Below are 19,732 nucleotides of genomic sequence, written 5' to 3'. Positions count from 1 at the left end.
AATGGATTACAAAAAAAAAAGTTGGAAAGAACAAATAAGACCTGGTATTTGCTAGCATGACGGGGTGACTGTATTAAAAAATAAGTTAATTGTTGGATTGTCTGTAATGTAAAAGTTAAGTGCTTGAGGTGATGGATGCCCCATTTACCCTGATATGATTATTATGCATTGCCTGTGTGTTTCATATGTCATCTACCCTATAGATACATCTACCATGTCCCCACACACAAAAATTCTAGAGATATTTTATAAGGATAAATGGTACTCATTTTTATTATTCGTTGATAAAGTTTTCATAGTTTGTTTACAGTTTTGTAGGTACTGTAGTGTTATGCTCAATATCAATAATTCACTAACATTTTGGTTAGGCATTACATTTTTTGGGAAATCATTTAACTCTCATCTGTTTTCCTGGAATCGAAATCTTAGAGTTAGAAGGAAACTTGGAGATCTTCAGATCTGCAACCTCCCTGACAGCTAGCTTAAATATGGCCAGTAACGGGGAATGTCTCACTGCTCAAATTGCAAGAGGATTATCTCTTTATTAAAGTCAAGATAACTGTATTTCATATGTAACTTCAGTACCTGATTAGAAAAATTAAAGATTGATATGACAGGATTTTTTGTTGTTTAACTTGCTACATTCTAACCACTGTAGAATTTGACAATTTATACTTAATAATTAGTTTTCATATACCCCTCATTTGGCCTTTGTCCCAGTTACTCTTGTTGCTCCAACTGCTCACACTCAGGTTACTGGTTAAGGCCAATATTTGAACCCCTCCATTTAACACCTTTAATTTTCATCATATTTCAAGCTTATCTCTTTATCAACTTCTGAATCACATTGTCATATTTTACATCCTACTCTTGCTGTTATCTTCCTGTCTCTTTCAGTGGAGCATCTTTTCATTTACCTCTTAATAATTAGGGTTTGCTAAGACTTTATTCTTGGTTTACTTTTCAAAATCAATGACTTTATTGTTTTTTGAAAAGTTATACATACTTACATTCAAGCAGTAAGAAAGAATAAAAAGAAGAAAGCAAAGAAAAAACTAGTTCACATGTTAGAGACAAAATTTTTTAATATTATCATATAACCATCTCTTAATGGCCAGATACAGAGAAGACTAGATGGGTAGATTAATTATATAAAAAGAGTGTCATCTTTTTGAAAACGAGATTTACATTTATTATATTTATTTGGAGCCAACTAAATGAAGAGAAACAGAAGTAAATGTAAATGAGGTGTTAAACTTTAAATAAATGTTTTCTCTGCTTCAAAAGAATTAATTTCTTTAAGATTAAAAGAGAGGTTACAAAAAGAAATTAACACCTTGCTATGCAAGATGGAAAACCCAGCATTTTTACAAAACTTGTTTGTAAAAGTTTTTTGTTTCCTCCACATCTTGAGTTTTGTTCACTCAATTTCTTTGTAAAAATTTTACCAAAGTCTATAACTTTATATATTATAAGAATAATTTCCTCAGCTTTAAAGTCTTGTCTCTCTATATAACAAATTCAGTACTCATCACATTTTTAAAAGCCATGGCTTTTCTATGTATGAATTGTTTATTTTCGTATATTTCTTGGTTAGCCAGATAAAATTGGAAGTATTACCAGGCGAGGTGGCTCATGTCTGTAATCCTAGCACTTTGGGAGGCCGAGGCAGGTGGATCACCTGAGGTCAGGAGTTCGAGACCAGCCTGGCCAACATGGCGAAACCCCATCTCTACTAAAAATACAAAAATTAGGCAGGTGTAGTGGTGTGCACCTGTAATCCTAGCTATCCAGGAGTCTGAGACTGGATAGTCCCTTGAACCCAGGGGGCAGAGGTTGCAGTGAGCTGATCTTGTGTCATTGTATTGCAACCTGGGAGCCACTTCACCCCAGCCTGGGTGAAAGAGCAAGACTCTGTCTCAAAAAAAAAAAAAAAAAAAAAAAATGTGTAGACTTAATTGAGACCCTGAACAAGCAAGCCAAGTGTAAAAAAAAAAAAAAAAAAAAAAGGCATTTTTTTTCAAGAAGGAATGAAAATAGCCATATTTGTAAGAACCTAGATGTTTGAGAATATGATTCAATAGGGATTAAATGGGCTGGGTATAATTTTATTGGGTTACACACTTTTTTCCTTAGAACTTTCTAGATGTTACTCGTTTATAGAATTGGTGGTTGCTGTGAGGATGTGTTACGGAGAGGTGTCTGATTTCCCCAACCTCCCCTTTATCACCCTCTGCTGTGGATGTGGCTTGCCTTTGCTAAGTGGATGCCTGAAAATTTACTTTTTTCAACTTGATATTCAAAAACTTAAATAGAATATGTCAATATAATTTGTTCTAGATCACATTTTCCTGAAATACCTATGCATTTAAAATATAACTTTGTTCCAAGGATTTCTCTTTTGCATATATTTTTGCATACTTTTTTATTCCACTTTTTATACTCTAATTCAAGGAAGTTGTCTTTATGTTAGATTTTTTTTTTTTGTCTGGCCTTCATATCTATTTTCTTAACAATGCTTTAATCTTTTGTCTTTTTCTTCTGCATTCAGTTTATCTCAAGACCTTCCTTCATCAGTAATTCAATTTTTAGCCATGTTTTATTTTTCTTTTATTCTTTTTTTGAGATGGAGTCTCGCTCTGTCACCAGGCTAGAACACAGTGGCACGATCTTGGCTCATTGCAACCTCCGACTCCCTGGTCCAAGCAATTCTCCTGCCTCAGCCTCCCACATAGCTAGGATTACAAGCATGCACCACCACGCCCAGCTAATTTTTGTATTTTGTTAGTAGAGACAGGGTTTCACCACGTTGGTCAGCATGATCTCGATCTCCTGACCTCGTGATCTGCCTGCCTCGACCTCCCAAAGTGCTGGGATTACAGGTGGGAGCCCCACTGCGCCCGGCCTTCTTTTGTTCTTTCTTACATTTCTTTTTAATCTCTAATAATGTTCTTTGTTATTCTTGTTGTTCTCAGTTTAATGCCTCAATTCTTCAAATTCTTATTTTTGGATGTTTTACTATTTCTTTTCTGAGCTTGTATTTTATTAAATTCAGATTTTTGGTAAGTTATTTTCTTCCTTTGTGGCTTTTCTTTTTCAATTTGGATTCAAAATCTGTATTTTGTTAAATGTACACTTTGCTCCACCAACTACAGAGTGTTTTCTATTCTAGAAGGGGTGACCCAGGGTTTCAAATTGTTGTCTGGCTTCAGCAGAGAGTGTTGGAACTACCAGGCCTGGTTGTTCTCTGTGTTTTTTGCTGAGAACCATTTCTACTGCTCTTCATTCCTTTCTGTAGATCCGTATTTCCATCTGGTGTTATCTTCTTTCTGCCTGAAGGACTTCCTTTAATATTTCTTAGAGTGCACATCTGCTGGTAGTGAAATTCTTTCAGCTGTCATACACCTGAAAAAATATTCCTATTTTTTCTTCATTTTGAAAGGTATTTTCAGTAAGTATAGAATGCTACATTGACAGATTTTTTTTTTCTTTAGCAGTTAATTACTACACAATCTTCTGGTATGAATTGTTTCTGATAAGAATTCTGCTGTCATTCTTACTTTGTTCACCTTTATATAATGTGCCCCCCTTTTATCCCTCGGCTAGTCAGAGCGTAAACTACCACTACGACTGTATGAGGTTTGCAGTTTGTTTCCTCTAAGTTTTCTCTAATCCTTTTGGATGTTTTGTTTTTTTTTTTTTCTCTTATACTTGAGTAGTTTCCTTAAATGCATGTGCTGATTAGTACCTGGCTGAAGACAAGGTCCTCAGGTCTGTAGATCTTCAGAGCTCTTCCTGTATCTGAGTAGATCTTTCCTCTATGACACTTTTCTCCCTCGCTGGAACCCAGGGTATGTCTCCTTAATTTAGGAAGATTACTGGACTCCATTTAGGTTTCCTGTTTCTGTGCTGTAGCTTGGAAGCTCTCTGTAAGTAGTAAGCTGGGATAATCATAGAACTCACCTTATTTGTTGCCCTCTCCAGGGATGACATTGTCTGATGCCCAATATCTAAAAAGCATTTTTCATACATTTTTTTCTAGTTTTTAGTTGCTCCATATAGAAGGGAAAACCTGGTCCCTCTAACTTACTTTTCTTTTCATTGAACATGTTTTCTCTGGATTAAATCCCAAAACTCTTTCCATGTTCCAAATGTATATTTCCTGTTTTCTGACACCTGTTTCCTTCTGGCTGCTTTTACAAGTATCTTAAAAGTTAAGCATGTCATCCAAAAAAATTCAGTGCCTTTTCCCTCAAATGAGTTCAGTCTCCTCTAGGCTTCCCAAATGAATACCTTAAGCCCTTACCATGCTAAATTTCTCTTTACTGAAAATTGCAATTTATAGTATAATGAGTCTTGAATACAATCCCACAATACCTCTCTCAAGAGCTTAGCTGAACTGGAGAGAGCCGAAATGCCAGGTGTATGAATAGCTGCTCTAAGAGAACAAACCAAAATGAAAGTTACAGCCACCTTTAATTAATCACTGAGATAGTTTAAGCAAGAGACTAAAGGGGAGAATGTGCCAGCTCCTCATATTTTATTTTCCCCCACGGGTCAAGTCAATCAACATAGAAATGAGGGTTGTCTCACTGCCAGTGGATCCTCAAACAAAAGGTTCTTGCCATTTGATAGACCTGAGGCATGGGGGGAGGGTGTGGGAGGATGGTTGGGAGAGGAAAAGTATACAGTCAGAATGAGGACAAATATCTTCAAGTTTACTGCCTCCTCCCAGTCTTCTAAGGAGGTTTCTGCAGAGACACCTAAGCAAACCTCAGCCAAAGGCCCCCAATAAAAATGCCTCCATATCAAGACATCTATGGTAGAGATACAGATATGTGTAAGAGTGTGATTGGCCAGGGAAACTAGTGTCCTTGACGAGGGGAACCTGTGTCCTTGAGTGTAACTCCCTTCAGAGACTGCAGTCCATTGACCTACAACAAGTCTGGTTGAGGAGGGCAGCTTTGCCCCATGAGGTGTGCCAGGTAAAACCTTGGTAATTACCTATGATCAGGCCTGATGAATCACATGTAAGGTTTGGCCAGGAGCTAGATTGCTCAGTCTTTACTGAGTCACAGGTGCATGAGTATGTTCACAAAACCGTTTCTTACCATGTTTGTCATTGAAAGTTGAGGGCTTGTGTATCAGACAATGCAAGAAACAAGCAAATGAGAAAACTCTTTCATACACAATAGCAAGTATTTATTTATTGCATATAGGTCTGTGTGTTGGCTGAAGCAGCTGTTACTGCTGCAGGTTTTCTGGTCCAGCTCTGTTTGAGGCTGCAGGTCAAGTCCACTTCTGCTCCATGTGTCTGATTCTTGAACACAAGCAACAAGTATAAACATGAAGAGCTTGTTTTGCCTGTGTTTGGAACTGGCACACTGTAACCTCCACCCGAGATTTCTTTGGCTAAAGCAAGTCTTCTTATTAAATACAACCAACAACAATTCATACTGTCAGTGTTAGTTTCTATGGAGGACTGAGGGAGTATTTTAGGCCTTTACCCAGAGTCTACTAGGCCTTGCATTATTCCTTTCACAAATTATTAGCAACAGGCATGACAGCCAAATCCTGAGCCATGTTTTAATGTCAACATCTGAGATTTGGTCTTTATGCTGCCGATGATTCAGTGTCCACTCCTTTGATATGGTGACAAGCAATTTCATTTTCCAACTCTAAAAGTACTGGAACTTATACACTTCCCATATTTCAGTGGCCAGTGCCTTTCTGAGCTCGGATCTTTCTTAGAGTAGCTAGTCAAGTGCAGCCAGCAATAACCAAACTCATACTATCAGCATTCTGTGCTGACACCTCCTCACTCAGTATAAAATTTATTAGGTTATTAGGTACTTTTTTTGCCTTCCAGGTTACGCCAGGTGGCAGTTTTCTAAATGTTTTGTAATGACATAACATGGGTCACCATTTTCTCAGCATCCTGTAACATATATTTTGCCGCCTTCCACCCAGTCCCAAAATCAATGCCACATAATTTAGTTTTTTATCATAGCAGCACCCCACTTAAAATTACCAATTTCTGTATCCCATCAGCTTTTGCTGCAGAATAAACAACCACAAAATCTCACTAGCATGCAGTAATAAACATTTAGTTCTTGCTCATGAGTCTATCAGCTGGGATAACTGTGCTGCAGGCTGCAGGTCTGTTGGTTGGCTGGAGTGCTTCACCTTGAGGCAATATTGGATTTAGGTCTGCTCCATTATTTCTTAATCCCAGTTCCAGGCTGAAGGGGCAGTGACTACCTGAACATGTTCTTTTCAAGGCGGATGTTGGAAATTTCCAAGGGGTGATCAGAAGCATACAGTTTCTTAAGTTCTAGGCTCATAACAAGTATGCTGTCATTTATACCCATGTTGCCCTAGTCCAAGCAAATCACATGGCCAAACTCAACATTAATGGAGCAGGGATCTGTAATCTATCCATGAAGGTATCCATGAAAAAAGTAAGCATTTGCTGAGTAATAATCTACCATAGTATGATATAAAATCATAAGCCAGTGAGCAAAAGTATGCTGGAGCTGTCAGTACATGTTGCGAGCATATGGTTTTCTAGGTAGTCTGACCCAGTCCAGAAATAAAGCATCTAGAATGTAGTAAATGGACTGCAAATTTCAGATTGTCTTTATTAAATGTTAATTTAAAAAAGTACAGACTTCCATAATAGCTGGGCAGCATACAATTTAAGTTCCAGATTTCTAGCAAGTAATTCAAATGTACTTACTATTGAGAATAGATTGTGTTGGATACATACCAAAACGAACATGACCAAAAAATCAAGCCTTTAGAAATGGTCATCCTACTTTAACTTAGAGCCAAATGAAGGGAACATATTGGGAACAAAAGGGAAAACCTTTTAGGCATATTCAGGTTTTCTCCAATAAAGCCAAAAACTTTTCAACAGCAATAAAAATGTTGAAATATTTACTTCTTGGAATGATTAATATTAACTAATTCTTTGTGACCATAATTTAATGCACAGTCATTAATCTATTGAGCATATACTGAGTACCTAAACATTTAAGGAGAATAACAAAAATTGTTCTAAACCCATGTAGTATATTTCATAAAGAAAGGAAGGTCAGACTGCAGTTTCATTTTATGCTACTTATAATTGCTATCCAATCTAGTATAAGGGCATTCCTTCCAGCCCTACTCTTGTTATGTTAATATTTCTGATCTTATATTATTCTCTTATTTAGTGACTTCCTGCTAATAACAAAATAAAGCCCAAATTCCTTTATTCCACTGAAAACTAGCCCCTGCCTACCTCATTAGCCTTATCTTTCATATGTTTAGCATTATTTTTTCCTCCCTGGAACTGAAAAATCAGCAAAATAAAACCCCAAAGTGCTTTAGCATTTAATACCTCTGGACCAGTGTGCACAGTACTGTATTCCTTTCTTGTCGGTTCCATGTAGAAAAGACCTCCTCATTTTTAACAATAGAACTGGGGTGTGACCTCCTATATGAAGCCTTTTTCTGTTCTCTTTTTTTGTACCCTCAACATATGTAAATATATGTATATATAATATATAAAACATATGCATTGTATGTATATGTATATACACACACAAATATATCTATATAAATGATTTATACAGTTTTTGGTTGCTTCTGTTATGCTTAAAGTCATGCTTCTTTGTAGTTGTTACCAGCATGACACTGGTGACTCACACTGTAATCCCAAGATTTTGAGAGGTTGAGGCAGGTGAATTGTTTGAATCCAGGAATTTGAGAACAGCCTGGGCAACCCTGTCTCTACCGAAAAAAAAAAAAAAAGTTGGGTGTGGTGGTACACACCTGTACCCCCAGCTACTTGGGATGCTGAGGATGGAGGATCACTTGAGCCCTGGAGGCGGAGGTTACAGTGATCTGAGATCGTGCCACTGCACTCCAGCCTGGGTGATACAGCAGGACCCTGTCTTTAAAAAAAAATGGGAATTTTAAAATTAAAAAATTATTTTTAAAAAATGCCAAAGGAATATTAAGAATATAGAGAAATATTAAAGTAAATTGAAACAAAAGTTAATTGCAAGAAGTAATTCGTAACATGAAATTTTCTTTCTTTTTTTTTGGGGGGGGGATGGAGACTTGCTCTGTCGCCCATGCTGGAGGGCTGTGGGGTGATCTCGGGCCACTGCAAGCTCCGCCTCCCAGGTTCACACCATTCTCCTGCTTCAGCCTCCTGAGTAGCTGGGACTACAGGCAACCACCACCACGCTCGGCTAATTCTTTTGTATTTTCGGTAGAGACAGGGTTTCACCATGTTAACTAGGATGATCTCGATCTCCTGACCTCATGATCCGCCTGCCTTGGCCTCCCAAAGTGCTGGGATTACAGGCGTGAGCCACCATGCCCAGCCTGTAACATGAAATTTATATGAAATCAGAAACACAATTACAGTGTTAAACTTCACAAAACTAATTCATTTAAATATAAAGAAATTAAAATATGAAGCACTTGGAAGTAGAAAATAAACAGTCTAAAATATTTTAAAAGTATGGGCTTAAGGAATAGCATAAAATAAAAAGGGGATGTTACACATGGTTTTCAAGCTAGCTAGAGGAATTAAAGACAGCATGTTCAAATTCCCCTGATTCATCCAGTGAGCTAATAGGATCGAGTCCAGCAAGTCCCCAGCTTAAAGACATTTTATTTTTAAGGCAAGGAAGCCTATTTATTGGGTGTAATTTACAGTAAATAAAATGAAAAAAAAACCACAAAACCTACTTATCCCTCTGTTTTCCTACCTCTCGTCCTAGAAAAAGATACTTACATTGTCCTGGTAACTTCCTTTTTAGAATATTTGTGGCTGATAACAAAAATGGACTACTTGTCTTTGAACTTTTACCGATTGAATAGATTCTTCCCAGTCCTCCTGCCCAGGTAAACTCAAAGGAGATGGTCTTGGTCTCCAGAAAGAGGTGCCAAGTATAACAGTCATATCAAATAAATGAAATTCTCTCCTACTCATCAGAAACAGGATTTATTTCTTGCCATTTCATTCATCAGAAATGGGAGTTGAGTTTTCACTGGCTTATGGTTACTTCCAGAGGAGATGGGTTCTAATTATAGTTGGCTTATCTGACTTTATCTTGCCTAAGGCAATGATTTTTAATTAACACAAAAACCAAAAACTTTTTCATGGCAGGTCTTGCTGATTATTGCCTATTTATCCCCAATTCACTTATCTGAAACAGTTTTTAGAGTTATTTTTACTCACAATACTTCTGACACCAATTATATAGGTTTTTTCTTCCACCCAACAACCAACTCTTTGCTTCTCCAAACTCCAGTTGGGCAATTCAGTTCAGTTGTAACTACTTAGAATTAGTGCAGACCCTACAGATTAAGGACTCTGTCTCACAAGACTGCCCCCATTTTAGATCCCAATCACAAGTCCCAGGTTTCCACCTGTATTTCTGACCAACCGAGCTTAAATTGGGGGTTCCCAGGAGTCCTGCCTCAGATTTGTTAGTTTGCTAGAATGGCTCAGAAAAGTTTTCCATTTACTATTGCTTGTTTATTATAAAGGATACTATTCAGAAACAGCCAAATAGAAGAGTAGCATAGTTCATGGTAAGGAGGAAGGAACAGGAAGCTTTCATGTCCTTTCTGAGCATGCCACCTTCAGCGCCTCAATGTGTTTACCAACTTGGAATTTCTCCAAACTCCATAGAGTTTTTTATGGAGCTTCCATTAAGTAGCCATCATTGATTCAATCATTGGCCATTGGTGATTCAATTCAATCTCCATTTCCTCTTCCCTCTGCAGAGACCTGGTTGTGGGGCTCGATGTTAAAACCATCTAATCACACGGTTGCCTCCTCTTGTAGCCGGTCCTCATCTTGAACCTATCTAGGGGCTCACCAGGAATCATCTTATTAAGCATAAACTCTGATATGGTTGAAAGGAGCTTGTTATGCTTTGCTTGTAATAACAAAGGATGCTCCTATTACTCAAGAAATTTCAAAGGTTTTTGAAACTATGTTTCAGGAATTGGGGACAAAATCCAAATACAGTGGGCCCTCTCTATTCATGGGTTCCACATCCCTGGATTCAGCCAACTGCAGATCTAAAATATTTGAAAAAAAAATTGTATCTGTATCGAACATGTATAGACTTATCTTGTTATTCCCTAAACAATATGGTATAACAATATTTATGTGGCATTTACTTTGTATTAGTTATTCTAAGTAATATAGAGATTATTTAAAGTATACAGGAGGATGTGCATAGGTTCTATGCAAATGCTACATCAGGGACATGAGCATGGTTGGATTTAGGTATCCCAGGAAGGTCCCTGCAACAGGAACGAGTGTATAGGTTTCTTATTGTATCACAAGTACCTTCTGAAGTAAAACTTATCCACTATGATTCTCATTTTCTTTTCCTAAAAGTGAAATACAATGATAATAGATTTTTAAAATCATTTGTTAAAAGAAAGAATCTAAAAGAAGAATACAAAGTAAAAGACTGCAGAAAACTTTCTATTATTTAAGCCAAGAGGATTAAAAGAAAAAATGTAGAAAATAGAATATAATAAGCTTAAATAACTATGAATAAGCAAAATTAAAAGTTAATGCAAAAAAAGAAAAAATGGAGAGAAGAAACTCCTGAGAAAGAATATAAATTAGAATGAATGTTTATACTAGTAAAAGTAAAGCATTTAAAACTAAAATATTGACATTAAATCTCCAGTAAAGTGAAGCATATGCTCACATGTCTGCCATAGGAAAGAAATAGGAGTGTGTATTTCTAACTAGGTGTTCTTGGTTTATTTCCCAAATCCTGAGATCCTTGAAGAGAAAGAGAATCAAGGGTCAGAAAATTGGATCCTCATTTCTTTCCATGGCATGAGCTTAGCTTCTTGAGCGTTCTATATAAACCTGTGAAGGGGAGAAACAAACTTCAGCAGATAAGTACAGGTGAACATGGTTAGACAATCCACCAGTGGACCTTGCACACATCCAGGAGCAAATAAGCAGCAGACAAATTCATTTTTAAATCAGTCTTCATCATTTATTTTATTGGAAGTATTTAGCTATTGTTGGCATCCCATGCTGTTTGAATATAGAACTATTATTTTTAAGATTAAATATTTCACTCAGAAATATACCAGATATTTAAATGACTAGAAAGGATGAATTGTATTTGCATATTATTTCTATATTGCTGAAAGAGTGTTATAAATGAATTCAGCACCATGGTGTTAGGGGACTAGAAGAAGAAACTTGGGAACTGATAGATTATTATCAAGGTGAAGGTACTTATTCCCCAGGTGACAAATTCTACCTATCCTAGTTTTTATTATCCTTAGGATAGTGTTCTATTTATTTCATAAGTACAGAAGTTTTAATTGGGTATGTCATTTTTCAAAGACAAAAGAAATGCCTAATTCACTCTAACAAACTTGTTAGTCACTGTTTATACCAGGAGGATTTCTACTCTACAGAGAATAATATTGTTTTCTTTTTCCTTTGTTGAGAAATCAAAAGTTTACACTAACCTACAGCAGCCAAGCATACTTTAAAGCAAAATCATCTCAGGCTAACACAGATATATATCCTTTTAGTTTTATATATTCTTTTTTGTCCCCCTTTTATTCCTTAAGAAATGTTATATTCCAAAAGTAATTCACTAAGAAAATGTTAGTAAAATTTGTCATAGTAATTTATCTGATAAGAAAAAAGTTATTTATAGGATTTGATATATTTTGGTTTTAGTATTAACTGAAGTTTTATTATTTTGTTTTTTCTTTAAGGTTGTTAAGTTACTTATAGGTTTTGGCTTGGTTGAAAAGGTTTTGGTAGTCAAATGTATAGCTAGTGTAGGAATGATTTGTAGCTATAACCTCACCCATATACCTAGCTTTCTATTTGTTATGAAGTCACAGTATTTCTATAAGAGTTATTTGTATGGTTTACCTTGCCCAGTGCATGATCTTTCACTTGAGAAAAAGGTTGTGGTAGGGGGTGTTACGATTTCAGTCCACCCTAATTCTGTTACTGTTTGCTTTGTTCAGCAATCACTGTGATCCTCCTGGCAGGGAACAAGATCCAGAGAACAAAACTAGTAGTGACTGTGTAGATAAAAAGGCAATGAATTCTGCTTTTAAGGCAAAGGGGGAATAGTCTACAAAAGAATGAAAATAGGAATAAAAGTGTAGCATTGTTAACCTGAAGATCTATTGTACTTTTGAAAAATCTTACACTGCAAAAAAAAAAAAAGTGACACTACAAAGACACTTAATTGTGTGACTAAAAATCTTGAAAAGGGTCATTGTTTAGTTACTGGTCAAATACTTGACAAGAAAATACCGTAGATTATTCACAATTGAAAAACCATAGAACCCTTTTGCTTAAAATGACAGGACAGTATTTCAGCAGCACACGTGGTATCATAATATATTATTTATTCTCTACCAGAACAGCTCTTTAGATCTGGTGAAGATGATGAGGTCAAGAGGAGTACTCCAGAGAAGAATGGAAAAGAAATGTTGGAGCACACATTACAGAAGGTAGTCTAATCTTTAAGATATTGAGCTGAGCAAGTTAAATCTGAATTTTAACGTAAAGGATTATATTTTAAAACGAGGGCTTATGAATGTAAACCTTGTGTGAATCCTTAATTTAAATTCATAATTCAAAATCATTGGCTTGCCAAAATGGTGTAAAAAAAAATCAATGTTAGTGAAATAAATGTATAAACGCTTGTGCTTCCATTGACGTAGATTAAAATTATTTTCAAAAGGTGAAATGGAGAAAATGAAAAAAATAGAAATTATAGAAATGTAGACTCTATGTGCTTGTTAGTTATAACTTAGTTTAAGTTTAAAATATATTTTAATAAGACTGTGCTATACTTCCACAAATATAGAGATTTGTAATATTTGAACTAAAATACTGAGCATAGTTATAGCTTTACCTCAGTAAAATGGTAATATGTTTATAGTTTTGATGTTAAACATGAAAATGTGCATGGCTCATCTCATTTTAGATAAAAAATTATACCAATATAATTTAGTACAGCTTTTTATGTTTTAGTAAGACCATCCATGTAAACCTTATAGTCATGTTATAACATGTCTATCATTAATAGTAAAATACCGTTTTAAAATACTAACATTTACTCTTATAATTTTATACTTAATTTGTATTTTTATAAATAAATACATTGTTATCAAGTTCAGTTAAGTGGATCTAATTATAATACTTTGTTATAAAGAAAATAATCTTTAAATAGTTCGTTCTTGTAAGTGCTTGTCATTTGGCTGCATTAGATTGATTTTAGTTTTTTACAAAACCTGAATACTTAGATAATGCTGAAAATGTACAAATATATAAACAAAAATATTAACATAGTTGCTTATATTTCGTTACATCTCTGAATCAACTTGTAGGAAATCTAGTGATTTACAGCAGATGATGTGATTGTTCATACTTCTAACAACTTGTCAGGTCACAAAGGCTGTCATCTCATTATTACTGAATGACACATATCAAGTTAACATAGTAACACAGAGAACTAGAAATGCTTGCATTCATTTGTCTTTAGGTAAAATGATTAATTGAATTAATCTATGCACTACCAGCTAGGATGTCATACAGTTCACCCTAGCTTATCATCTTTTTTTAAGAATAATATTTTTATTTGCCAGGTTTTATATGATTTTTGTATCTATGGATATATAATACTATGCTACTTTTTCTTGCCTTAGGGTAGAAACCCTAAAGAAAGCCATTATTTCATTCCATCTGCCATAAATGAATACTACAATAGTAAATCCAGACATCCATTTTAAGACCTGAACAACCAATATAAATTATTTTCATTAGTATACTATTTTTTATATTTACCTAATGTAGTTTTATCAATCACAAGTTAATTCCTCGTGTTTGAGTTTCATTATTTTAAAAGGTTATATATGAAACTCACTCAAAATAAATTTAAAAAACAGTAATAAGATGAAAACAATATTTGTATACAGTAGAAATGAAACATATGAGCAGATTATTTTAAAAATAATATATTAACATTTCACATTGTTATTGGCAGAATTGTGTTCTACCCCCCACATTTATATATATTAAGAGTCCTAAGTTGTATTATCTCAGAGTGTTTACATTCATTTGGAGATAGGATCCTTAAAGAGGTAATTAAGTTAAAATAAGGCTATTAGGGTCAGCCCTAATTCAACATGACTGGTGTCTTTATTTAAAAAAAGGAAATTAGAATACAGACAAATACAGAGGGAAGCCCATGTGAAGACACAGGGAAAAGATAGCCATTTACAAGCCAAGGAGAAAGGCCTCAGAAGAAACCAACCCTGCTGACACCTTGATTTTGGACTTCTAGACTCCAGGAATGTGAGAAAATAAATTTCTGTTGTTTAAGTCACCTACTCTGTTATACTTTGTTATGGCAAACCTAGCAAACTACACTCTTCATAGCTTCATAATGTCAGGTATTTTATTTCAGTTTTGGAAAGAGCCTCTTTTTTTTTTTTTTTGAGACAGAGTCTTGCTCTGTCGCCCAGAATGGAGTGCAGTGGGCAGTGCTGGCTCACTGCAACCTCCGCCTCCCAGGTTCAAGCAATTCTCGTGCCTCAGTCTCCCAAGTAACTGGGACAGCAAGCGTGTGCCACCATGCCTGGCTAATTTTTGTGTTTTTTGTGGAGGTGTGGTTTCACCATGTTGGCCAGGCTGGTCTTGAACTCCTGGGTTCAAGTAATCCGCCTGTCTCAGCCTCCCAAGGTGCTGGGATTATAGGCATGAGCCACCGCACCTGGCCTGAAAAGAGCCATCTATTTGGTATATTATTTTAAATGTTCAATATTATAAGAAAACGTGGGCTTGAGCTGAATTATAATCCACAAGTTGAATACTTTTAACAGTTCCCCAGACTTTCATTCTCAAATATGTATTAAAATTTACTTTTCTGTTTTTGAAGGATTAAAATCAGTTTAACAATTTTTGAGTATACCTTGAATAACACTTTAATAAGTGCTATGGATTTTCCCTTTTCAAAATGTTTAGAAGTAGTGTCTCTGTTTTGTTATTTGTCCTCCATTTTAAACTTAAATAATTTTGACCAGTTCTCATGATTAAACATACATTCACGTTAGGCAGTTAACAGACCTTAAAACCACAGACATCTTCAATTGGTATGTATGTAGAGGTGGAAAGTTGTGGCATCTTTCCTCATCTATCATAAGGGCCACAGTTGACACTCCTATAATAGAAGGCAGTTTAACACGAGAAATATATAACATTTATTTAATCAAAGTTTTATGTGCCACAGGAGGCTTCAGAAACAAAGACCCAGAGAAAACTGTCTATTTATGTGCTTAGGTTCGATAAAGAAAGGATAGCCGTGTAGAAATGTATCTATACAAAAGGGTATGTCTATGGTAATAGGCTAAGGAGGGGCAAACCAAGCAAGGCCTGTCTGCTCAGATTCTTCTTGCCCTCTGTGTAGACTTCCTTCCTTCCCAGGTATGGGACAGGACCCCTCTGGAATGAAAGTCTTCAAGAGAGAACTGAGAAGGGAGAAAGTTACCTTTCTTGGTTTTACAGCTTGCTTTTGGGGAGAGGAGTTTTAGTTTGTATGACCTGCCTCAGGGAAGAGGAATTATGTTTGATGTGACTTACTTTATAGGAGAAAATGGGGCGGGTAACAGGAGGGCAGGAGATCTTGCTTCTGAGGCACTTCCAGTGACCTTCAATTCAAGGTGCTTGGCAAGCCAAAGTGGCATATTTTGGTGTGTTGTATTCTGAGCCCCAATGTATGTAAAATTTTAATGAGTTGTCCCCAAACTTAAGTAGATTTTAGTCAGAAGAAAAAGAATGCTAATTTCCAGAATTGGAATCTCAAATTTAAGATGTTTATTTGTTATATTTATTTGTAACATATTTTAATTGAATTGAAATATACAGCTGATTTAATGGCTAATTCAGAATATTCATCACAAGTAATTATATTTTAGTTACAGCAGTTTTATTAGGTAGATGTTAAGGTGAATGATAATAGAAACAGTAATAATGATAATGATAGTGAATTGTTTACTACTTACTCTCTGTCAGGAATTATGGTTTATGATCACATTTAATACTCCCAACAAAACTGTAAGGTATAGGTATTACAAAAATGTAAGGTAACTATATTTCCTCATTTCACAGATGAGGAAACTAAAGGTAAAATACCTTTAATATTTCACCAGCTAAAGCAAGTAGAGCTGGAAGTGAGATATAGACCTGATTCAAAATTCTATTTCCCCTAAAACACACTGCTTCTTATTAATATTTTTGTATCACCAAAGTCACTTTTTAAAAAAAAGTGTGGACCAGTCAAGGCAACTCAATGAGACCCCGTCTCTACAAAAAATAAAAAGTTAGCCAGGTGTGATGGTACATGCCTCTGGTCCCAGCTCCTTTGGAGGCTAAGGTGGGAGGATCACTTGAGCCCAGGAGGTCAAGGCTGAAGTGAACTGTGATCGGGCCACTGCACTCCAGCCTGGGCAATAAAGTGAGATCTTGACTCAAAGAAAGTGTAATTGTTTACTTGCATCAAATATGTATTTAAAAACTACAGTATATTTTACTCACTCCCCTTTGGAATCTAATATGCAAAAGTATTTTAAAATATATTTATGAAAAGTATACTGATTTGGGCAGTGATTAAAAATCCTTCAATAAAATTTAAAGGTAGAGTGATTTGGAAAAAGTAAAAAGGATTCTGGTATAGATTTTTTTCTTGAACACTGTATTTTTTATCACATTAATCAGCTCCGCAATAAAGTGTTTACATTGAGAAGGAATAATACAATCTCTTTCACAGAAATATGCAGAAGTCTACAATAGCTTGAGACAAAATTTTTCAGATACCTTTATTCCAGGTCATGAGTAGGTCCTTTAAGAACATATGTCCAATAGTAGGTTAATATATCATACCATGGAATAGAAGTGATTGAAATTAGGTGAGATTCTTCATACTGTGTTGAGAAATACCCATGCCCCAGGATAGTATAGTCACTTAGTAAATTAATGTTGATTTAAACGAAAGGGGTTGAACATTAAAAAAAACAAAGATAATATAGAAGGATGTGTAAATCAGACATGACTGAAACTCATGTTTAGGAAACAATTTACATCTTCACTATTACAAGTAAAGTTTCATAAACTGGAAAGTGTTAAGAATATGTATGTTTTATCTAGTATATTTCTGGAATATTATTATTTTGAATCATTGGTTATTGTCTTAGTCTCTTCAGTTGGCTATAAAAAATACTAAAACTGAGAGGATTATAAACAATAGAAACTTGTTATCCAAGATCCAACTGTCCAAGATCCAAGATTCAGTGTCTTGTAAGGACTCTCTTTCTGGTTCATAGATGGTGCCTTCTTGCTGTGTCCTCACCTTGAGGTCTCTTTTTTTTTTCTTTTTTTTTGAGACGGAGTCTCGCTCTGTCGCCTGGGCTGGAGGGCAGTGGCCGGATCCCAGCTCACTTCCATTCTCCTGCCTCGGCCTCCGGAGTAGCTGGGACTACAGGCGCCCGCCACCTCGCCCGGCTAGTTTTTTGTATTTTTTAGTAGAGACAGAGTTTCACCGTGTTAGCCAGGATGGTCTCGAACTCCTGACCTCGTGATCCGCCCGTCTTGGCCTCCCAAAGTGCTGGGATTACAGGTTTGAGCCACCGCGCCCGGCCGAGATCTCTTTTAATAGCACTAATCCCATTCATGAGGGCCCCACCCTCATGATCCAATCATCTTCCAAAGGCCCCACCTCATCATTGCCATCACACTAGTGATCAGGTTTCAACATAATGAATTTTGTGAGGGACAAAAGTATTCAGACCATTGGAGTTGTCAGTGTATCAGACATGTTTCTCTGAAGATTTTGTTTTAAAAGTAAAAAGAGTTCTTATACTTTTTCAGTCATTTAGATTGTTTTGTTTGTCTCCAGTTTTTTCTTGAGTCCAAATCTTTGTTCATTTTCCATACATATCTGAGTAATCCTTCTTTCTCATATGCCTTGTTGAATAGTGGGAGGGGCACAAAATCCTGAATTTGGATCCCAGTTCAATCTCAGAAAGGTTTACCTCTGTGAAATTTAAGTTTACAGAATCTCTTTTTCCTGTCTGGAAAGATAATTGTTAGTTCCACATACCTCGTGTTTTGAGATGGCCAGAAGAGATCATGTTGATCGTGTTTTTGAAACTATTTTGTAAATAGTAGAATGTACTTTACAAACAATAATGCTTATTATTAATAAGATCTAAATGTAAGTCAACTCCTCCATGAAATATTTGAACTTATGAATTGGAATTAATTGCCCAGACTTATGACACTTAGATTATATCCTTTATTAGGTTTATTTATGCAAATGTCTGTCTTTCCAAATGAATTTGAAATTCCTTAAGATTAGGAAGTGTGTGTTACCATTGCTATGTCCTACAACACAAGCATTGTTTATTGAAATAAATGATAAGATTTTAATATATATGCAATCTTGAAATCATTGTAATTTAAAATTGCTAGACTTTATTATTTTGGTAAACTGTTCCTTTATCACATAAACTGAGGACCACATGACTACTAAAATTACATTTTTCTAATTTAGGAAAAAAGCAGCCTCAGATTACTTTGTATTGTCATTCCTTTTTCATATGATTATTGAATATTGAAAAAAGTTTATTTATTAATACAATTTATGTGTCTACTTTTAGACTTTTTGTGTATGTTATTTTTCTCTGTAATATTTTTTCCACAATGAATAGAATATATAGCCAAGGCACTTATGATCTCAGAAGACACTGCAGTTTATTAGCATACTTAGTTCTGTCACTGTGTAGAATTTTACCTTCTTTTACCATCTGTCCTTTATTCAACAGATATATTATTGCATTTTTTAATGTATTCATCTACACCGCCTTAGAATTATCTAGAAATTAAGTACTTTAGATTTGTTTTGTCCTTGTGCTAAATGTAATTTTTATTTCATAAGTTAGAAATGATAAAAAAAGTATAGTAGATTATGGTTTTGGATTCTTGAAAGAACAAACTCTTCTCTTTAGGTCATTGAGTTGGAAAATCGGCTGAAATCTTTTGAGAAAAGGTCCAGAAAATTAAAAGAAGGGAATAAAAAATTAATGAAAGAAAATGATTTTCTGAAATCCCTCTTAAAACAGCAACAAGAAGATACCGAGACCAGAGAAAAAGAGCTAGAACAGATAATAAAGGGGAGTAAAAATGTAGAAAAAGAAAATACTGAACTTCAAGTAAAAATCAGTGAGCTGGAGAGAGAAGTCACTTTCCTGAGGAGACAAATGGCAGAAGCTAATGCATTGAGAAATGAAAATGAAGAGCTGATCAACCCAATGGAGAAATCAGCAGACAAAGCTAAATCCGAGACGGCTACCACGGAAGTGAGATCTGGACGATATGATTGTAAGACAACTATGACCAAGGTTAAATTTAAAGCTGCCAAGAAAAATTGCTCTGTGGGTCGTCACCACACTGTTCTCAATCACTCCATCAAGGTTATGAGCAATGTGTTTGAGAACCTCAGCAAGGACGGCTGGGAGGATGTGAGTGAAAGCAGGTAAGGCTCTCATTAACTTAGCTCTGTGGTGGGGACACTGTGCATATGTAAAGCACTAGCAAATGGAGATTGAATTTCAACTACTGTCGATTTGGTATTCAGAAAAAATACTG

General features: G+C 35.5%; 1 protein-coding gene across 3 annotated transcripts in view; it reads left to right on the top strand.

The window, feature by feature from the left end:
* Positions 1-19,732, top strand: part of CNTLN (centlein, centrosomal protein) — a 389,383-nt gene that overhangs the window by 247,996 nt on the left and 121,655 nt on the right. For all 3 annotated transcript variants that reach the window (XM_011930370.1, XM_011930371.1, XM_011930372.1), the window contains exons 14-15: positions 12,446-12,537; positions 19,093-19,619. In XM_011930370.1, the coding sequence (XP_011785760.1) occupies positions 12,446-12,537; positions 19,093-19,619 (619 nt within the window). The remainder of the gene's footprint in view (positions 1-12,445; positions 12,538-19,092; positions 19,620-19,732) is intronic.

This window comes from Colobus angolensis, unplaced genomic scaffold (genome assembly GCF_000951035.1).
Source record: "Colobus angolensis palliatus isolate OR3802 unplaced genomic scaffold, Cang.pa_1.0 Scaffold86, whole genome shotgun sequence".
In the NCBI taxonomy this organism is placed as follows: domain Eukaryota; kingdom Metazoa; phylum Chordata; class Mammalia; order Primates; family Cercopithecidae; genus Colobus; species Colobus angolensis.
Note: the sequence above shows the minus strand (reverse complement) of the source record. Positions and strands in the feature narration are given on the sequence as shown.